The sequence below is a fragment of the Gastrolobium bilobum genome, unplaced genomic scaffold (assembly GCF_033153095.1).
Source record: "Gastrolobium bilobum isolate Gb01-03AN ecotype WA unplaced genomic scaffold, APGP_CSIRO_Gbil_v1 utg15090, whole genome shotgun sequence".
NCBI classification, from domain to species: Eukaryota; Viridiplantae; Streptophyta; class Magnoliopsida; order Fabales; family Fabaceae; genus Gastrolobium; species Gastrolobium bilobum.
This window is the reverse complement of record NW_026898506.1, coordinates 226,814-246,362: the sequence shown is the minus strand read 5'-3', so window position 1 is coordinate 246,362 and position 19,549 is coordinate 226,814. Positions and strand designations below refer to the sequence as shown.

The 19,549-nt window shown below is 33.3% G+C and overlaps 2 protein-coding genes across 3 annotated transcripts; both read right to left on the bottom strand.

The window, feature by feature from the left end:
- Window positions 1-7,980: 7,980 nt before the first annotated feature.
- On the bottom strand, window positions 7,981-12,486 carry LOC133316932 (glycosyltransferase BC10). Of its 2 annotated transcripts, none has more exons than XM_061518729.1 (3): window positions 11,450-12,486; window positions 8,770-8,852; window positions 7,981-8,688 (listed from the first exon to the last, which is right to left on the bottom strand). In XM_061518729.1, exons 1-3 carry the CDS (start codon window positions 11,951-11,953, stop codon window positions 8,211-8,213), a joined length of 1,065 nt encoding a protein of 354 aa, XP_061374713.1. In that variant the 5' UTR covers window positions 11,954-12,486; the 3' UTR covers window positions 7,981-8,210. The 2 variants fall into 2 exon arrangements, with proteins under 2 accessions (XP_061374713.1, XP_061374712.1); XM_061518728.1 differs by having other exon boundaries at window positions 7,981-8,852; window positions 11,450-12,215; window positions 12,314-12,486.
- A 1,774-nt stretch (window positions 12,487-14,260) lies between these two features.
- LOC133316950 (uncharacterized) lies at window positions 14,261-16,678 on the bottom strand. Its single transcript, XM_061518751.1, has 4 exons — window positions 16,499-16,678; window positions 16,252-16,359; window positions 15,537-15,704; window positions 14,261-14,588 (listed from the first exon to the last, which is right to left on the bottom strand). The coding sequence occupies exons 1-4, from the start codon at window positions 16,598-16,600 to the stop codon at window positions 14,466-14,468; spliced, it is 501 nt and encodes a 166-aa protein (XP_061374735.1). The 5' UTR covers window positions 16,601-16,678; the 3' UTR covers window positions 14,261-14,465.
- Between the last annotated feature and the right edge of the window lie 2,871 nt (window positions 16,679-19,549).

Sequence of the window (19,549 nt, the reverse complement as noted above, 5' to 3'; positions counted from 1 at the left end):
CACTTCTTGGACCTCAAAATGCCATGACAATGGCTTCACCCTCACGACTCAGAAACTCAGCACCTTAAACTCTCCAAACAGAGACCCAAGATTCAGAAACAAGGCCAACACTCACCCCCAATGGTAATCCTCACTCACACCAAGTGTTTTGGAGAAGATTTCATGAAGGAAATGGTCTCAAGGCTCAAGAAATGGGGAAGGAAAGGCAATGGAATAGCGCACAAAGGCTGATCAGCCTCCAAGGTCACGTAGCAAAAGCAAAGTGCCTAGGGTTTTGTGCAAAAGTCATATTTATAGCCGGTTTAAACTTAATCGCACTGTATTAGCGCTAATTCCTACCCTTAGCATTTTAATCCCAAACTTAGTATTCAGAACCTACTCATTTTTTTAAGATTTATCATATTTTTATTTTATTTTTCGCAGCACCTTTCCGGTACGCATTTTTCCATAGCCAGTATCAGTTCTGGCATCAGTTCTCATTATTTTAACTTGAAACTTGTTTTACAAGTCCTATATATTATTCTAGTGACATGTACACACTTTTATAATTTTCTGGGATACTTCATCAGTACGCATTTATACCGAATAGCAGAACCGGTATCTGCACTTTTCGTCCGAAAAGCGACTTTCAGCATTATTAAACACTTATCATAATTAATTAAGCCTTATCATAATTATTAGGGTCAATTATGGAATTATTTTCTAATTTCGCACAATTAATTAATTAACTTCCTTAATTAACGGTGCAGGTTCTTACAATCACCACCACCACCACTACCATCACCATCATCACCATTATCACTGCCACCATTACTAACCACCACCACCATCGTAGCCACTGCAACCACCACCACCACCACGACGCAACCACTACTAACATCATCGCCATTACTGCCACCACTACACTACTGCCACCGCCGCCACCATATCATCACCATCACCATTGTCACAGGCACTGCTGTCACCACCACTACAATCGTCGCCACCTCCACCACCATTATCGCCACCGCCACCACCATGTCATCATCATCACCAGCCACTGCCGTCACCACTACCATGCAACCACCCTCGCCACCATTATAACCACCATCGCTGCAATCACTACTGTCACCACCACTATCATCACCATCGTCACCACCATGCAACCACCCTCACCACCATTATCACCACCATCGCTGCAACCGTTACTGTCACCACCGCCACCATCTCCATCACCATCGTCACTACCACCTCCACTACCATCACCACCACCGTCATCGTAGCCACTATCGTCACCACCACCACCGCCATTACCATGCCATCACTATTGCCACCGCTGCCACCACCACCATTACCGTTGCCGCCGCCACCACCACCACCACATCATATGAAAATGAAAGTGATGATCCGAAATTTTTTGATGCTTAATAGGAACGATTTTTTATTCTTTTATTTGTTGTGTTATCAAACACAATTCTCATTCTCAGAATAAAAATAAAACATATTATCAAACACATTTTTTTTTTCAGAAACTGTTCCAAGACACAGAAATAAAAAAATTTGTTTCTTTTTAAAAACAGTGCTAAAAAATAAAATGGTTAAAATAACAATTTAGTAGATAAGTGAAAAAAAAACGTCACACATTCATCACTGTTCCTCGATGGAGTCCATTGCTCCAAAGTAAAAGATGATTCCTTTACCAAAAAAAGTAGAAGAGAGTTAGTCGGTCATTGTTCATTCAGTGCCATTCGTGACGTGGCGTTTATTTTTAAATTACTACCTTTTTCTTTTAAAAAAATAGTATTATTGACCGAGCTTTTGTATTTTAACCCATTCAATATAAAATTATAAATATTTTATCCAATTAATATTTTTTCAAACTATTTACAAATTAAACATTGGCGAGACATGTAGGCGTGTGTCTGACGTGTAAAAACCCGTGCACACATGATACGTGTCGTGGCTTGCAATGTGTATGAGGATGATATGCATGTTTAATGTACATTGTCAAATGTCTTTTTGCATAAATTGATAAATAATTTATAAAAAAAATTAAACAGATACAATATTTAGGATTTTGCATTGTACCGGCCTTGTCATTTTATTGGTAATTCTAGCTGTGGAAATTGCCTTTGTTTTCATCGATTCTTCAAAGCAAAGCTGAATATATTCCTTTTTAGTTTTTTGGTAGATTGAATATATTCATTTTTGGTCTTGTCTCTTAAATTCACTCGATATTTTAATTTTTAAAAATTGAATATTTGGCCTATAATATATTCAAATGATATTCCGCATTTTGCTTTCATGTATAAGGCATGGGATGCATACATAAAGCTTGTTGCATACAAGTTTTATTGGTTTAATAATTTTTTGAAAAAAATATGTGTGGGCTAAATTAAGAAAAAGGTTTGCGTTTAAAATAAATTTTAATTTTACACTCTACTTCTCCGATAGACGCATAAATTATATTACTCTATTCTCTACTCTTAACAACTACACTCATCTCCCCTCTCCCTAAAGTTTCTAAAATTTTATTATTCTATTATCTACTTTTAATAATTACATCCATGAGAAATTAATATATGTTACATTTTAGGGAAAAATATATATCCTTTTAAAAGATATAAAGTTATATCTTTTTAAGAGAAAAATAGATAAATCATAGAAAAGAGAGAACAATGTTTTTTTGTCTCTCTCTTTCCCCATCATCTCTCTCTATTAAAAGAATAAAACGATGCACATTTTTCCCTGCATTTTAATTCATTTTACAACTTTTAGAGTCATTGACAATTACTTTTGAATCCCTAATTATTAATTTTGAGATTTTTAAAGATAAAATACAAAATTGGGATAACTTTCAAAATTGATAGTAAGATGTTCAAAATTTTATTATGTTCTAAAAGACCTAAATTAAATAATAGTGTTCGGAATTAATTATTAATAGAGTCAGCAAAATGGATCCGACCTATTGGATCCATCCATCTAACGCACCATGTAGCGAATTAGGTTGTAAGTCCCAATTCCATTATACCCACTTAGCCCAATAAGGGAGAAATCGTAGATTCCTTAGCAGCCATAATATATATACAAAATCGGGTCATCAATTTCATTCATTAACAACACAAGTTATTATCTTACCTTTGTGAGTTATGCTCCATATTTGTTATAAATATTGACTTGAGTGTTGAACTGTCTACATGTACACACCATGTGTTATCCACTGGAGTGTATGAAACCATCGGGTAATCTATATTAATGGAAGTTTGAGTACAACCTCACAATTATATCTAAACAAACTATTTTGGAATGTAATGGGCGATCGTTCCTTAAAAGGTTTTAATTTTATAAACTCAATGCAGATGATGCCTACAAAGGCAACCGAGAGACCACTATTTGTGCTATTGTACACCAATTATCAAAGACAAGGGAAGGGTTATATTGACAAACTTTTTTTTTACAAACTTACAAATTACATTATGTCTGACCGGTAAGACTTCACTCAAGAGTGTCTTACTAGTAAGACAATATAATTTGTAAGAGTTTATAAATAAAAAGTTTATATATATAACCTTCTCCAAAAACAAATGGGGTAAATGAGTTTATGTGATCGATCCGTGAGGGAGATTGGAATTGCCTCTAACTTTGTTGCTAAGTTTAATGAGTTCAGGGATGAGCTGGTCTTAATTAGCTTTCTAGAGGAACTTGGTCACATATTTGAGTGGCTGATGGATTGGAAGTAATACCAAAGATTGCCCACTGATTGCTCTCTTCAAATAGAAGTAATGGAGATATTTTTAATAAAGAAACTACTTTTGCAAAATTGACTTTGGAGAAAGAATTATAAGAAATGTTTGAACTTTAAAAATCTTCTTATGATCACTTTTTCTTTTTTGTTGTATGTCGCAACAAAGTGATCCGCTTTTGAAAAATTGGTTAGACGCACATGATCGTTTGTTCAGCGGAGGAAGATGCGGTAATTCGCTATTTTGATTGAAATAAAGACAAAGAAGCGCGGAATAATTTTAGTTACATGTAAAGAATCAATTCAACCCAAAAGTTTAAACTATTGAGTGATGTCACGTTAATGATTTTATATATCTCAAGAGTATAGATTCATATACACTTATTTTTCTCAATATAAAACACAAAAAAAAGTTACATTTTAGTAATTTAAACTTTGGGTAAAACTATTATTCTGTTACATGATGATAACAGTATTACTTCTTATATATAAGAAAAATTCAGAGAAGAGAAAAGAAAACGAGGCGAGAGAAAAATTTAACATAAGACCAATCTATGGAATGTTTCTACTTTCTACGGCAAGGTAATACTATTACCCATAAATTGGGAAAATTTCATTTTGTTTTATTTTTTTGTGTTGCTTTCAGAGATAAGGCTTACATGGAAAATGACGCCGCATTTGTCATCATCGATTCCTAACGTGTCACAACTTAGCTCTTAAGCGCCATAGTCTTGTTTAATTTACTAACAATGTGTATAACTGTATATACACAAGTCTTAAAACACTTAATTGACAGGCTTCCAATGAAGAAACGGCACGCAGTCTCACAACACTTTATTCACAGGCTTCCATTAAGTAATCGGCACGCACGCACGCACGCAATTTACGCAAAGAAAAAGTATTAAAGTATAAATTCAAAGCACCTTTGACAGGACATTAGAATAAGCGGCCACTAACTCATTCGATTCCAGAACACGTAAGTCACAAGATTTTAATATTGCCAAATAAAGGGATTTCATTTATGCGCATACCATGCTTATTTGGTACATTCTAAAACCCAAGAAATTGGAGTAATTTAATAAATTATATATAACATGAATATAGTTTAACAATTTAAATTAATACATATTCAAAATCCAAATCTCAAACGTTTTACATAAATAAACTAGTTTTGGGGTGACATTCTTCAAATTAATTCATTGGTTTTAGCAGACAGTAAATATATAAACTAGTTTTATTAAAAAATAAATAAAATTAACCAAGGGAAAATCAAGATGAAAACTTTCATTTATCTTTGCCTTCGTAATAAATGAACCAATAAAGAAAGTACCAGCTGTTGCTCTCATTATCAATTGCTACAGTAGGTTGAAGCTACGTAGAAAGTAGGTGAACCTACCATAAAATTAAGGCGTAAAGATGCTTGTTTAGCCAAATAAATAATGAAAAAAATGCTTATCATTTTAAATAAGATAAAATTATATTATTTTTAATAAAATTATGTAATTTTAATGTATTTTTACATTTTATTTCCACTTTTTTTATTCCTAATTTTATATATAAAAAAAATCACAAAACACACTAAAATAATTTAATTTCATTAAAAATGACATAATTTTATTTCATTCAAACTACAAATACTTTTTATAAATAAAAGAACGTGTAGAGCGAGTTCAAATATAGAGATCACTCAATTCGATTTCGTTTCACCGAAGAGCTATATTGAATTAAAATCCTCCACACCTGCTTTCATTGAAACTAGATTTGGAGAAGAAACTAGGCTTCAATAGACCTTTTAGTTTTAAGTTACGTCATTTCAAATCCGTCGCAACAAACATTTAAGAAATCCATTATAATAAAAAAAAAAAATCAAACTAGATAAAAAAGAAGAAGCACAAATTCAAATATAAAAGAAATAGATTATGTACCAGAAACAATGATCACAATCATAATACTCCTCAAATCATAATAACAACAAAGACTGAGAAATCAACATATGTAATCTCTACACCGCAATAGAAAGAGACACAGAGAGAGAGAGAATTATATACTACAAGTCTCGACCTATACTAAAAATCCACACAGGTAAAAGAGAAAATCCATGCGCACAAGCATATAAGCTCAGATCCTGAGAGCAGATCCGAAGACAAGAGCGACGGCGGCGGCAAGACAACCGGCGGCGAAGGACGGCGAGACAACGGAGGCGGGAGAGGTAGGGCTGGGAGCCGGAGACTCGGCGGCGCCGACGACGGAGATGACGGCGACGAGCACCGACATTGCGGCGAGAATCATCACTTTAGAGAAAGCCATTGGTGCTACTCAGTTTTTTTTTTTCTCTTTGCTTCTTTGAGGGTTTGGGTTTCGTTATTACCCCTGAGGTTTCGCTCGGAAAGGAATAGCACAACTGAAAATGGAAGGGGAAGAGCGTGGTTTATATAGAAGTAGAGAAGCGGCGTTGCGGGCAGTTTGGGTAGCTGCCCGTATAACAGACTGGCGATTGGTCAGTTGCCAGCTGGATCTGCTTTAATTGTGTCGCAACAGATTCAGATTTCACATGATTCATTACCAACAACAGAGCAACGACGTCGTTGCACCTCAACAACTAGCCTCTCACACACGCTACTTTTCTGTTTTAAGACTATATTTAAAAAAGTATATAATTATTTGATTTAAAATATATCAGAAATATGAGTAACTTAAGAGGGGTGTGAAACACAGGAAATGGGAATATTTATATATGAATATTTCTTATAAGTAGTATTTTTTAAAATAATTTTATTTTAAAAATGAGCAAATAAAAATAAAAATTCTTTGATTTTTTTTTTAAAATTAATTTAATTTTGTTTCCTAATTCAATATAGGGTAAAATAAAGGATAAGAAAATCAATTTTCTACGCATCCTTCATTTTTGCATCTTTTTTTTTTAAATAAAAAAATAAAAAATTGCAGGCCCACCAAAACATGAGTATGCAGCAAAATTGTATTTTGTCCAGGATGAGAAAAGTAACACCTTGAATATAAGCATTCGTTGACGCGGCGTTTGGTGGGACAATGACCAAAATGTCACGTTTTGACAAAAAAATTACCAGAATGTCATGCGAACAATAAAATTTTTCAAACTGCCACGCGGCATGATTCGCTACACAGTGTAGCGAATTATGTATGCAAATAATTCGCTACACAGTGTAGCGAAATATGCAACGTCAGAATGCACAGAACCAAAAAGTGCCATGAGTCAAATGTTGAAATTCGCTACATGGCACTTTTTGGTTCTGACGTGGCATATTTCGCTACACTGTGTAGCGAATTATTTGCATGCATAATTCGCTACACAGTATAGCGAATTATGCCTCGTGGTAGTTTGAGAAATTTTACTGTTCGCGTGACATTCTGGTAATTTTTTTGTCAAAACGTGGCAAAATGGTCATTGTCCCGCGTTTGGTAGAGGAAAAAAAAATTTTGTCCGAGAATCTCGATTTTTAAAAATATAATTTTTATATTCAAGTTACGATAATATCCGAAAATTTAAAATTTAAAAAAATTCAATTTTTCGAGAATCCGACCAAAATCCTTGTAACAAAAGCCAGCTAAAGAATAAGTAATCAACAATAATGGTGATTGCAACTTTGGAGGTGGAGTGGGGACCACGGAATGGAAGGAACTTGGTGGACGAATAGTGTTGAAACTCGTGGGACTGTGTGTAAGATATTTGTTGTGTTGTGTCCACTTTCCAGAACCTTCTCTGTTAAGTATTTTAGTATTGTAGTTTGGTTAATGGACACGTAAGGTAAATAAATCTGTCATTTTTGCTGTAAACCTTGTTTAGTCATCTAACTAGGGAAACTAGTCAAGTGGTTTAGCATCCACGCCAAGTCGCCAAGGTAGTGTTAAAATAGACGCACTTTCCTTCTTTACTTATTTAATAAACCAAAATAGACAATTGACTATATCTTTGGTTTTGAATTTTCATCAGCCTCTCAATACTACTTTTTTTATGTTGGAGGAAAATAATTATCTTATGTTGTAGAAATAAAATTACAAGTGAACCCACAGATAAAAAAAGAGTGATGAGACCTAATTTTTTTTTTTTGTGTATGTAAAAAAGTTGTTTATCTCATGTAAAATGAGATAAACATAACCCTTCTTTTTAACTTTAATTTTTGTGACAACAATTAAGGTCACTCTTGCTTCAGAATTTGTCAAAATCTCCACTCTTACCTTAAACGTAAGAGAATAAGAAAGTAAAAAGAGATAACACAAGGATCCAAACAATTAATATTAAACAGATGTATGATCAAAATACGTCTCCTTTCTACATTAAAAAAATGACTCAACGGTGTATTATGAGAAGTGAGGTCATGTCTCCCACCTAGCACTCATCGATCAGGCAATCACCATGTCACGCGCCATATAATGTAAGTTTCTAAAGACTTTCATTTCATTCTACATGTGTATTTTCCCGTAGTTGCCCAATGGAAAGTGAAAATATTTGTCAGAAGACCAAGACCTTTGAATCCACCATACGTAACAAAGGTTCCAAAGCACTGGGAGCAAATTTTCTAGCAAAAAGGAAACAAACTGAAGAGTTTCGATTGTTATATAAGCATTGGTGACCTCCACGAACTCTCTTGAAAAATTCCTCAGTAATATCTGTTCTTCCAAAGGTAGCAGGGTGAGCTCCACCTCTAGACCAGTCCACAAAAGTTAAGCTCCTATTTGCCAAGACACTCCCTGCTTGAATGGTTAGCATGGTGGGGAAATAGTGCTCATCCACATAACAAGCTGGTCTACAATATCGTTCAAATTTTGGATAAAATGCAGTGTCTTCAACAATGTTAATGGCAAGCTTTCGATTCACTTCAAACCATTGAGACCCTTTACGCCACTTTGTGATGTTCACCAGAGGGGCCATGTTCTCATTATAGCGCCCTCTTCCGAATGGACCAGGGTCATCAAACGCACCAACGAAGTTGTATTTGGATTTCATTATATAATGGTACACGAAGCTAAACTTGTAGAGAGGGATGCATGATTCAGACAGCAGAATAAACCACTCATTGGAGATATCAAGCAATGCATTAGCAAGTAGTCTTCTTTCCGCGTCGCACATGCTCATCTTTCCCCACTCAGAAACCTGCGGTAGATACACCAAAGTCTATCATCAGAGGTGTGAATAATGGAACTCCTGCACAATTTTTTTTCATATTCACAAGAAAACTAATACAAATTGGAAACCACCCACTATAGGCTTCCATGTATTTCCAATGTTTAGATAAAAAATTCAAAGCCAAGAAGAATAGAATAGAGGTTAAGCCAAAAAACTAACGCAATAATAATCTGAAGTTCTGAACTCTAAAATGCAGCAAATATGTGGAGTTAAGGCTCATAATGAGTTCCTAAGCCCTTAAGCTCAAGACACACACTTATTATATGACCGAGCATATATAATAATATGGATACATGAATCGTTACTTGACCCATGTTAACACCTGAGCAAAAGCAATGGACACAACCACTACATCCTTTGCACCTTTTAATTCCTTAAAGAGATAACAAAGACTAATTCAAGCACTTAAAAACAAAGAAAAATTTACTGGCTATGTTATCCTACCTATTTGCAACTTGTATCTTCACTAATTCTCAATGCAATGAAGCATCTTTAAAAGATTACAGTTTACCAGCCACTTAAAATAAATCTGATGGGAACCCTTTGCCGGGCCTGATGGGCCTCAAATTCAGGTTTACCAGAGAAAGAAAAGAAGCAAGGAAAAAAGGGCAGAACAGGGAATGTGTGGGAGAAGTCTAAGAGAATTGACAGGTGGAAGCAGGGCATTGGTGAAGGGGGTGTAGGAAGCATGGAGAGTGGATGGAATATGATGGAGGAAGCTGGATCAGATGAGGACATAGAGTCTGTGAAGGGAATCGGGTAGGCTTAGGCCTTAGGGAAGAGTAGCAACCAGTGCTTCTCTGAGACTATCTTTATTTTCCATTTTCATCTTCTGTTTTTTCTGTTTTCTTGCTACTGTAATCAGAGCATTGCTCTATACTTTACCTAAAACTCCAGTGTGAATACGAGGATCTATCAAATTCATGATTCATGTTTGCTGCAAGCTTCTGTGCAATTGACTTTGTGATCACTCTCTCAGCTCTAAGCCGCTAACCAAGTCAGTGGGTTCCCCAAATTATATGTCATTTTCCCTGGATTGCAGTAGTCACCTTGGCAATGTGGAAGCTTAGATTCAGGGAGTCGCTAGGCTGTGCATCCATGATATGAAAAGCAGCAACCATCGCACCTTGTTAAGGATATAAAACTAATCTTGTGACTTCATCTAACAATTTAAGCTTACCAGAAAGTTATCCTTGACATAATATTAGAGCTTTCGTTACCAAGTGATCTCATGTTAGATCCCTTCCACCCCAATTCAGGGAGCATGTTAGAGATATAAAACTTATATTGTACTTTCACCTAATAACTTAGGGTCCGTTTGGATGAGCTTTTTTCTCTCTCCAAAAACTATTTTTTTTTAAGAAAAAAAAGCACTTTTCATTATAAGTTCGTTTGGATGTCTGTTCTATAAAAAAACAAAAGTCACAAAAAAAGCCAAAAACTTACTTTTTTTGGAAGCTAAAAATTTTAGGTTCTAAAAAAAACAGAAGTCAAAAGCCAAATATTTTTTTTTAAATCTAAATAACTTTAATTTTTGTAAAAAACACTTCTAAAATAAGCAAGGCATAAAAGTTGCTTTTTTAAAAGGCCAAACAAACGGGCTCTTAAACTTTTAGGAAAGTTGGCCCTTGATAAACCCTAATTAAAAGTACATACGATGATAATCTACTAAACAAACTTTTCCATTTTCCTGGGATATCCTATATATGTGCAGACCATCCATTAGGACAATATCTTAACCCCAGCTACAGATTTCTCTTACTAAAGAATCACAAAAGAAACAAAGAATAAATAATTGCCAATTACTGCCATACCTCTCCTTGAAAGCTCAAACTTAACCCCTATGTGATCTTATTTTAATTCTTCTTCCAAACTTTTACCGTGTCTTTTAACACTGAAGTGCACATAAGATTTGCAGAGACAATGATATTTCAAAAATGACAATTCTGAACTTGTAACTAGGTATAGATAACTAGGTAGCATACTTACAGGTTTACTCATCTTCAAGACTAATACATACACTGAATCATCACCTTGTGTACACATACATCCTAACAGAATCTTTATATTCTGGGAGTATAATTTAGAATTCTTATAATTGCATTGCCATTGTGAGATTACAGAACTTTTTGACTCAGGCCTGTTAGAAACCTAAATCCTCAACATAGTAAACCTGCATGTTTTGCATACCCTCGTCAGCCTCTTCCTTAGTTGCTTACCTAAATCTAGCACCCTGATGCACTAATCAAGTAACACTGACAAGAAAATCTATCTAACCACCGTAGAGAATTCATAAAGTAAGATATAACAAAAATAAAGTTCATAGATGCTACAATCAATGATAACTAAATTCTCATCAGAACCTTAAAACGAGGATAAACAAGGTCCAAAAAAAGAAATAAAATTTGTGAACATCTCCCTGCAATAGATGAACAATATAAAACAACTAAACGGGCACCAACGAAGCATTAGCAACTTCAGATCAAGGTGTTGTCTAAAAGAAAAAAAAATGAGCAAGTGAAGTTTCATCAATAAATAGTAGCAAAAGATCAATATCATCATACCTGGCTAGGAATTTGCCTGTTATAAAAGACAGACGAAGGAGGGAATTGAGCATGAAACGAAGGCAGTGAATGAATATATATGGAATAAAGCCTCTCATGTCCCTTCAGAAACCTCTCCCAAAGGGGTGCCAGAGGCAACGGTCCCTTAGTCAAGAACATGAATGCAATCTTGGGAACTCTTTGAAAAGGGTAATTCTTGATCCGAGGAACAAAGGAAGCTTTCCACAGCAGTTCTGTATCACTCATATTGTGGATCAGCTTCGAAGGAGGCCTAATCCATTTATCCAAACCACCCAGTTCCTCATAACATGGCTGAAAACTCGAGCTCACTGTGGTGACCACACTCTCAATTCCAAAATGCTTGATGGTGTATATGCTGATAACAGAGAACACAACACATAGAGCAAGAAACAATACAAGTAGACGCAGTGGCCGTAGAGGCAAACCTTTGGATTGGTTAGTTCTTTCCTTTCCTTCTTCAAGGGCCACGACCCTCGATTGCATCTTGCTTAGAAATTATTAAAAAAAAAAAGAAGAAAAAAAAAAGGAAAAAAGAAAAATCTACTATGGCAACCACCCTCTGCTCTGGCTCTAGGTTATGCAAGATCCAATCTTGAACGCAAATGAAGTCATCACTGAATATAAAGGTGTGAAATTTATCATATGGTCATCGAAAATTCAGAAAATCTTCTGCCATAACATGACCCTGTTCACTAGAACAACCGCCACGGATCTAATAGGGTGTGCTAGACTGCGCCGAGTCAAACTTTTGAATATGTGATGTTAGGAAGAACAAGATTAATGGCACATGGATATTAAAAAAAAAAAAAAAAAAAAAAAAATATTTATTTGTTTTTATCTTACCGAATTAGTTGTCTCTGTGGAGTGGGAAGAAGTGGAGAGTCAGAAACAGACGAATTTGCCACATGGTAATTTTACTAGGAAGCGTGGATTTTTGAGATAATTGATGATGAATGAATTTGAGGAATCTTACTGTGTTCTTATGCACACGGGTAGGGACTCCTAGTATTGAGAGAGTTGCCACATCCTCATGTTGTGAGGATTAAGGACACCCAATGTAGAAGAGGTGTATCTATTTTTCTTTCGCGTGCTGTATATAATAATATTATTTATTCACATTATAGTATATTTAGCATGGGAAATAATTTTCTTATGATGTAGGAAAATAATTATTTTATGTTGTAGAAATAAAATTACAAGTAAGACTCATAGATAAGAGAAGAGAGAAAAAAAAAAGAAATGAGACTCATCTCCTCTTCTGTGTGTATAAAAAAATTGTTTTTTTCGTGCAAAATGAAAAAAGTATAACACATTTGTCATTTACAATTTTGCAAGGTAGAGTTTATCATCATTTTATGTTTTGTATTCAACATCAACCGTATGCTTTTGTACCTTTGCTTATTCTTTTCCTTCGTCACAACTCACAAGGTAGGGATAATTTTTAACAAATTTATTTATATTTTTTTTTGTAAGAATAATTGTCCACACAATTTTGAATAAAAAGTGCAAGAAAAATGTATATCAACTTTGTTTGCTAATGCATATACTTTTAACAAAAATTAATATTTTAAATTTATTGGACCAAAGGTAAGCAATTTGATTTGATTTTCTCCTTCTTTAAGATAAGATAGATATTCACGACCAATTGAATCAAATATTTCGTATCTTTGGTATTTGCTCAAGGATGACTAGTAGGTGGCGCCTTTCCCTTCCTATTATTGTTTGTTTCGTTCTGTGTAAATTCTTTTCTCCGTGGGGACGGCATAAAAGACAATAAAAAACATCGCTTATATGTTTTGTAATTGTCACCTCGTGATATAAAATTAAAAGAAAAGTGTGTATCATTTCGACGAACATAAAATTGTGTTATTTTAAGTGAGAGAAAGAAATAAATAATGAAAAAAAGAGTGGAGGGAGAGGGGAAAATTTTAAAAATGTGATTCTCACCTTTTTGAAGTAAAAGAATGTAAGATATATCATTGACACATCTTTTTTCCTAAAATTAAACAACACATCCAATTTTACTTGTTGAAAAAAATATTTATCCTTTTAAAGATCAATCATTTTAGTTAAAATTAATATTTTTTATTTAAAATTTAAATTAAAAAACCACTTATTTTTTCCCCATAATTTTCATTGTATATCTTTTCTCACTTAAAAAGACACAATTTTTTGTCCTTTAAAAGAACAAACATCAAACCCTTACTTATTTTATGATTAATAACACATGAATTTTATTTTTAATAAAAAAATACATGCTTCTATAAATATGATCCAAACTAAATAATATAGAAGTTTAATAAGAAATAAAATGTAGTGATTTACAATGAAATGAAGTGATACAATTTCGGTGGAATACTATAATTATAAAGTCTGAAAGTAATCTTTATAACATACTACATAAATACCAAACAAAATTGTAAGTACCTAGCCTTTTCTGTGATAAAGATCAAGCATTCAAAAATTGTATGTGTTATTTACTTTAACTGCATTTCAAGAAGAAAAAATAAACCATATGTAACCGAAGAAAAAATAAACCACAATCCACACAGAGCACGTCTTGCTAAAAAGACCATTTGGTGAACCTTAAACTAGGACTTTACGCAGCAAATATTTCCTTCGGTTTCTTATTTTTCTCGCTGCTACCATTTGGTACACCTGCATGGCCTTTCGTGTGATTATAGCAACTTCAGCGGAAAGCACTCAATGTCCTTTTCTGAAGTTGCAACTAATCACATTACTTAGTTAATCTAGATTGGACAAAGACATTAAAACGATACAAATTTCTAAGCATGAAATGCATAGTGAACTTCATCAATCACTTGGAAGCTGTTTTTCCACCTTCAAGAAATAAACTAGGGTTAACATGTAATGTTAAAAGATCATACAAATTTCTTGCCTAATTACGATGTACCCCAGCGCTCAAAAGCTCATCCAAAATAAAACAGTCAGTTTTATATACCAAGACAATATTCAAACAGCAAACTAGGTCTCTCTACTTCACCACATCAAAAGTAGATCGAACATTGGATATCATGACCGGGCACTCTCCCTTCTCATCATATTCGGCAAAGTCTCCACTTGACAAGTCAACATTCTCAAACTTGGTTCCCTCCAGCTATAAAAGTACCACTTGCATTAATTAGAAAAATAGAACAAACATATAGTAAATTTATGATGTAACAAAAATGTCTAGCAACTGTATAAAAAATGAACACTGGAAAACAGAAGAGTAAATTCTAGAATTAGAGGATAGATATTACATCCATCAAATAAGAAACACCAGAGACAAAAGAATGGGGAAGAAATATAGGAAATAAGGTATTACATAAATTACATGGAAAAGAAGAAAGCCAATACTTAAAGCTGGAAGATGTTTCCACAGAGGAAAATCATCTAGTACAATTTTTGCATGAAATTCGATTCAAGTGGGCAGAAAGGGGCAGCATATCTAGCAAATCTGATTGTGAAAAATGAAAATTAATTTGAACTTGCTCATCTTCTCATATAATTATTGGTTTAGTTTCTGTAGACTCTGGAGTAGAAGATCTTGAAATTAATCACAACAAATTCATGTCAGTTTTAAGTTCGCAGGTAAACTTTTGGGACATGATTTCCAATATTGATCCCAGGGAGAATATATATTTAGTTACAACAGTAAGCATCAAACCAGATCAAATGTGAAATCCAATTCAAACAAGAACTGAATGAAAGCAATAGAAACACATGATTATATTGCTATAATAGAGAAAAGAGGGTATTTGAGCTATTTACAATATTCAATTTATGTAACATGCAACATTTTTATTTTTGGATAAACCACAGGTATCCTCCACAGGAGTCAATACTGTTTGAGTCGGGAACATCCATATCATGATAGGACTAGCTCTTCCAAAGAGAACTTTTTGCATTTACAAGAACTTGAATACAAGACCTTGCTTAAGCGGAATCAAGCATATACTAATTGAATCAACCCCCTTTGGTTATATAACAGCAACATTGAACAATCAAAGGAGACCAGAGACATGACATCAAAAGTAATGAAAACATGGAACAAGAAACTCACCGACTCAACTTTCCATCCACTACCAAACACAAAATCTACTGGCTCATAGCCCCTGCAGTCGAATAACATTAACGGGGCATACTTCCCTGATTCACTTGTTTCCTGGGTTAGCGGTTTACCTCTGCCTTGGATCATTGTAACAGTACCCTCCCTGCCACAAAATTTGCACTGCACACCAAATAAAGGGTGTTAAGAAACCACCAGCTGCAGAAACAAAAACTTCAAAGAATCTCAGATGAATGAAAAATATTGCTTTATGTTTAAAGTTATCCAGCTGAACTACATAACATTTCCAGAATCTTTTCTAACATAAGCACAAGGCCAAAGATGCTACATAAATAGAATGATGCTCGGTTGTAACTTGATAGTAAGCTTACAAATTCATGAGTCACATTAAATAAAATGTAAATTCAGTTAGATAACTGTATGCAAAGCATGAGCTGCATTTCCATTTGTAAATTATATATTGGGATAATGTGGCCTTTCCTTTCTTTTTTCTATCATATACACACATAATCAGATGAAGTAAATGAATATAAGGAAAAAACTGACAAATTATTATATACCTCCAAGCCCAGACCTATTTTTAGGTGAACATTTACAACTAAAAATAAGATAAGAAAATATAAAACATAATTGATTATTTATTCAATCGAATAATATAAATATTGGTTAGATGAAACGCCGAATTGGGGTTGAGGCAGGAAGAGATTACCTTTTGAATGAGATGGGTGGTGCCCTTGCCAACTGGGAGAGGAACGGTGTCGTTTAAGGCCACACAAGTTTCTTTTTGGGTCAGCTCTCCACATCTTCCACATTTCATCTATCATAACAAAAAGAGAAAATTAAAAAAAAAAGGCAATTATTAAGAAACAAAGAATTATAAGCAATTATTTGTCACCCAAGATGCTGGTTTTCATAAAAAAAAAAAAAAAAAAAAACGAAAGTAAGACAGATGGTACCTTGAAGAGGTAGGAGAAGTTGGGGTCATCGCAGCCACTTTGAGGTTCAAGATTGGTGAGGTTCTCAAGGTCAGCACTGATCATGAGCATGTAGTTCACCATTTTTCTTCGCGTCAATCGCAATCTCTCTCTCTCTCTCTCTGCAACAGTAACGCTTGCGCTTTGGGTTTTTGGAACTTATATCGAATTGGATTATTCCAGATATTATTAAGAAAATATTTAACCAATATATATATATATATATATATATATATATATATATATATATATATATATATAGATCAAGGATGAGATTATTATTATGAAATATTAATGAATTTTTCTAAAATAAATGATGAAGTGATATATTTATGTTTTCTTGAATTCTCTTACTTCTTTGAAAATGAAAAAAAGGTGATTGTACAAATTGAAAATGCAAAAGAGTTAATTTTGAAAAGCTGTTTATCAATATTCTAGTCTAAATCAGAATTCAGAAGGAAATATTTTTTATTTTTATTTTGAGTCCATGTTTAAATAGTTTAAGCTACTCCAATGAAAAGCTCTTGTGAATCTTTTAAAACAATTTAAAATTCATTAATATTAACTTATTAAGCATAATAGAGTGAATTAAATGAAAAATAGTACATACTTTACTTTTTATGTATATCCCACATATGTTGAAATAAAAAAATTGAGGTGGTGAGATAACAAGTAATTGTTAAGATATTAAGAAAACAAATAATTCTTTACATTAACCTGTGGTATATGTGAGATTAAACATATGCTCAATTATGATTTTATAATTTAAATCAACCGATTCTCATACAAAAATGTCACCATTACTTTTTAAAAGGAATCAATTTCAAATATTGTATTATTGAATATGAAAATATTCAATTTCAATATATATATATGGGAAAACTTTTCTCATTTTATAGGAAGGAATAAGTTATCTACTACTCAAACAAAAATGTGAGTCCACTTTTTTTTTTTTTTAAAAATTTTTTTTGACACAAAGCTTGATGTGAGGATAGGAAGTATTTATTCCCTGATGTGAAATAAGACAGTCATTGTGCATATATATATATATATATATATATATATATATATGGGTTAATCTTTTTTTATTTTATATGAGAAAAGATTCTCAGGTTACACACATAATTAAAATGTGGGTCCCTTTTTTATTTTTTTGTCTTTTCACTTTTTTGTGAACCCCTATTAAATGTGTAGCATGAGAAAATAGGACCCACATTTTAATTGTGTGTGTAACATGAAAAATTTTTCTCATGTAAAATGAGAATTTTATATATATATATATATATATATATATATATATATATATATATATATATATATATATATATATTTATTTAACACGTTTGACCTGTTGCCTATGTTAGGAAAGATTATGAAGTTTATGTAATTCTGCTGCATAACTCTAAATAATAAGCAATATTTGTGAGATTTTTCAAATTACCTTGTTGAGATATATAGTCCCACGTTGATTGGATGAACAATTAATATGGCCTTTATAAGGTTTTGGACACTCTCACCCTTTGAGCTAGCTTTTAGGGTGGTGTATCCCAAGGTTCTTAACATGGTATCAGAGCCTCACCGTCCCCCGCTTTAAAAAGTGGAATTAAAATAAAATAAAAAAAGCACAAAAAGGTAAACCAAAAATGGGCCTGTGCAATTTCCACGCTTCTAGCCTAAAGGGCTCTTGCGTGAGGGGGCGTGTTGAGATATATAGTCCCACATTGATTGGATGAGCAACTAATATAACCTTTATAAGGCTTTGGGCACTCTCACCCCTTGAGCTAGCTTTTAGGGTGGTGTATCCCAAGGTTCTTAACATTACCGACCAAAACTAATTTGAGATAAAGGTATAATTGATGTTGTTGATATTGAGATTTTTGAAATTGTTTTTTCTAGTAGTGGTTTCTTAATACCTTTTAATTGGAATGCAATGCAAATTTTGTCAAGGGAAGAGTACTCATTACGATGATCCAAGGCAACTCCTCACCCAAGAAAGAAGTGAATTAAGGAAATACGTCCTATTGTTCAACGAAACTAAGAACCTTTGATACAACGATCGTTGCTTGCAAGGAGATTAAGAACTGATGTGGTGAGTTATATTGCCACAACCAAGCTTGCAACTTGATCGGCCAATGCAAACTTAGTTTATAAGTGTTCTATTCTAGAGATAGAGATCTTTAGTTAAAGAATACTGAGTTTATGTTGAATTTAAGGACTCTCTCAAATATATATAAAGGAGATACCTTTTAAAGTAGCAGATTAGTATACACAAAAAATAATGGCATAGCAAAAAGGGTGGTGTGTGCGCATAATGATAATAAATAGAGAGAGAATAAATGTATAAATTTTATCTCTTATTTATAGAATTTACCTGTGTGTAGTAGAATTCTTGACTTTAGTGACTTTTCTGGGCGGCCAATGCTAGATACATCGTTGTCGCGTTAGGATTAATATCATTTAAAGATTTTTCGCCCCTTTAATTTTCTCTTTTATGATGCTCCTTTCTTGGACTTTCTAGAATATGAACCTCTCATGCGAGTCCATAATATTAAGAATACAAGGACAAACCTCTCCAAATTTTATAAATAAAAAACCAAATTTGATCTTTTTCTGATTCATGTACACCTTTTTTATGCCAATTAACAAGTAATCAGAATTAAAAGGACTAAACTAAAGAAAGATAGAGATAAAGATACGGATGACTAATTACAAATCAATCAAAATTAAAACTTCTAAAACTAATGAAAGTGTTAAAAAAGAAGAAGATAAACATAAAGATTAAAAAAAGAAGATAACTATCTCCTAAAACTAAAAAACTATTTAAAGATAAATATAAAGAAAAGGATAAAAATAACATATTATCCTATAAACTCAAGCTCAAAACTCCAAATCTCAACCCTCAAAATAAGCTAAGTTTATTATCCAAACTTTTTGAAAATGTTGATCAAACTTAATAGGACATAAATTAGATTGGAAACAAATTTATGGAATTAGATCATTGGGTGTTTTCTTGAATCTCTTTGCTTTAACTCT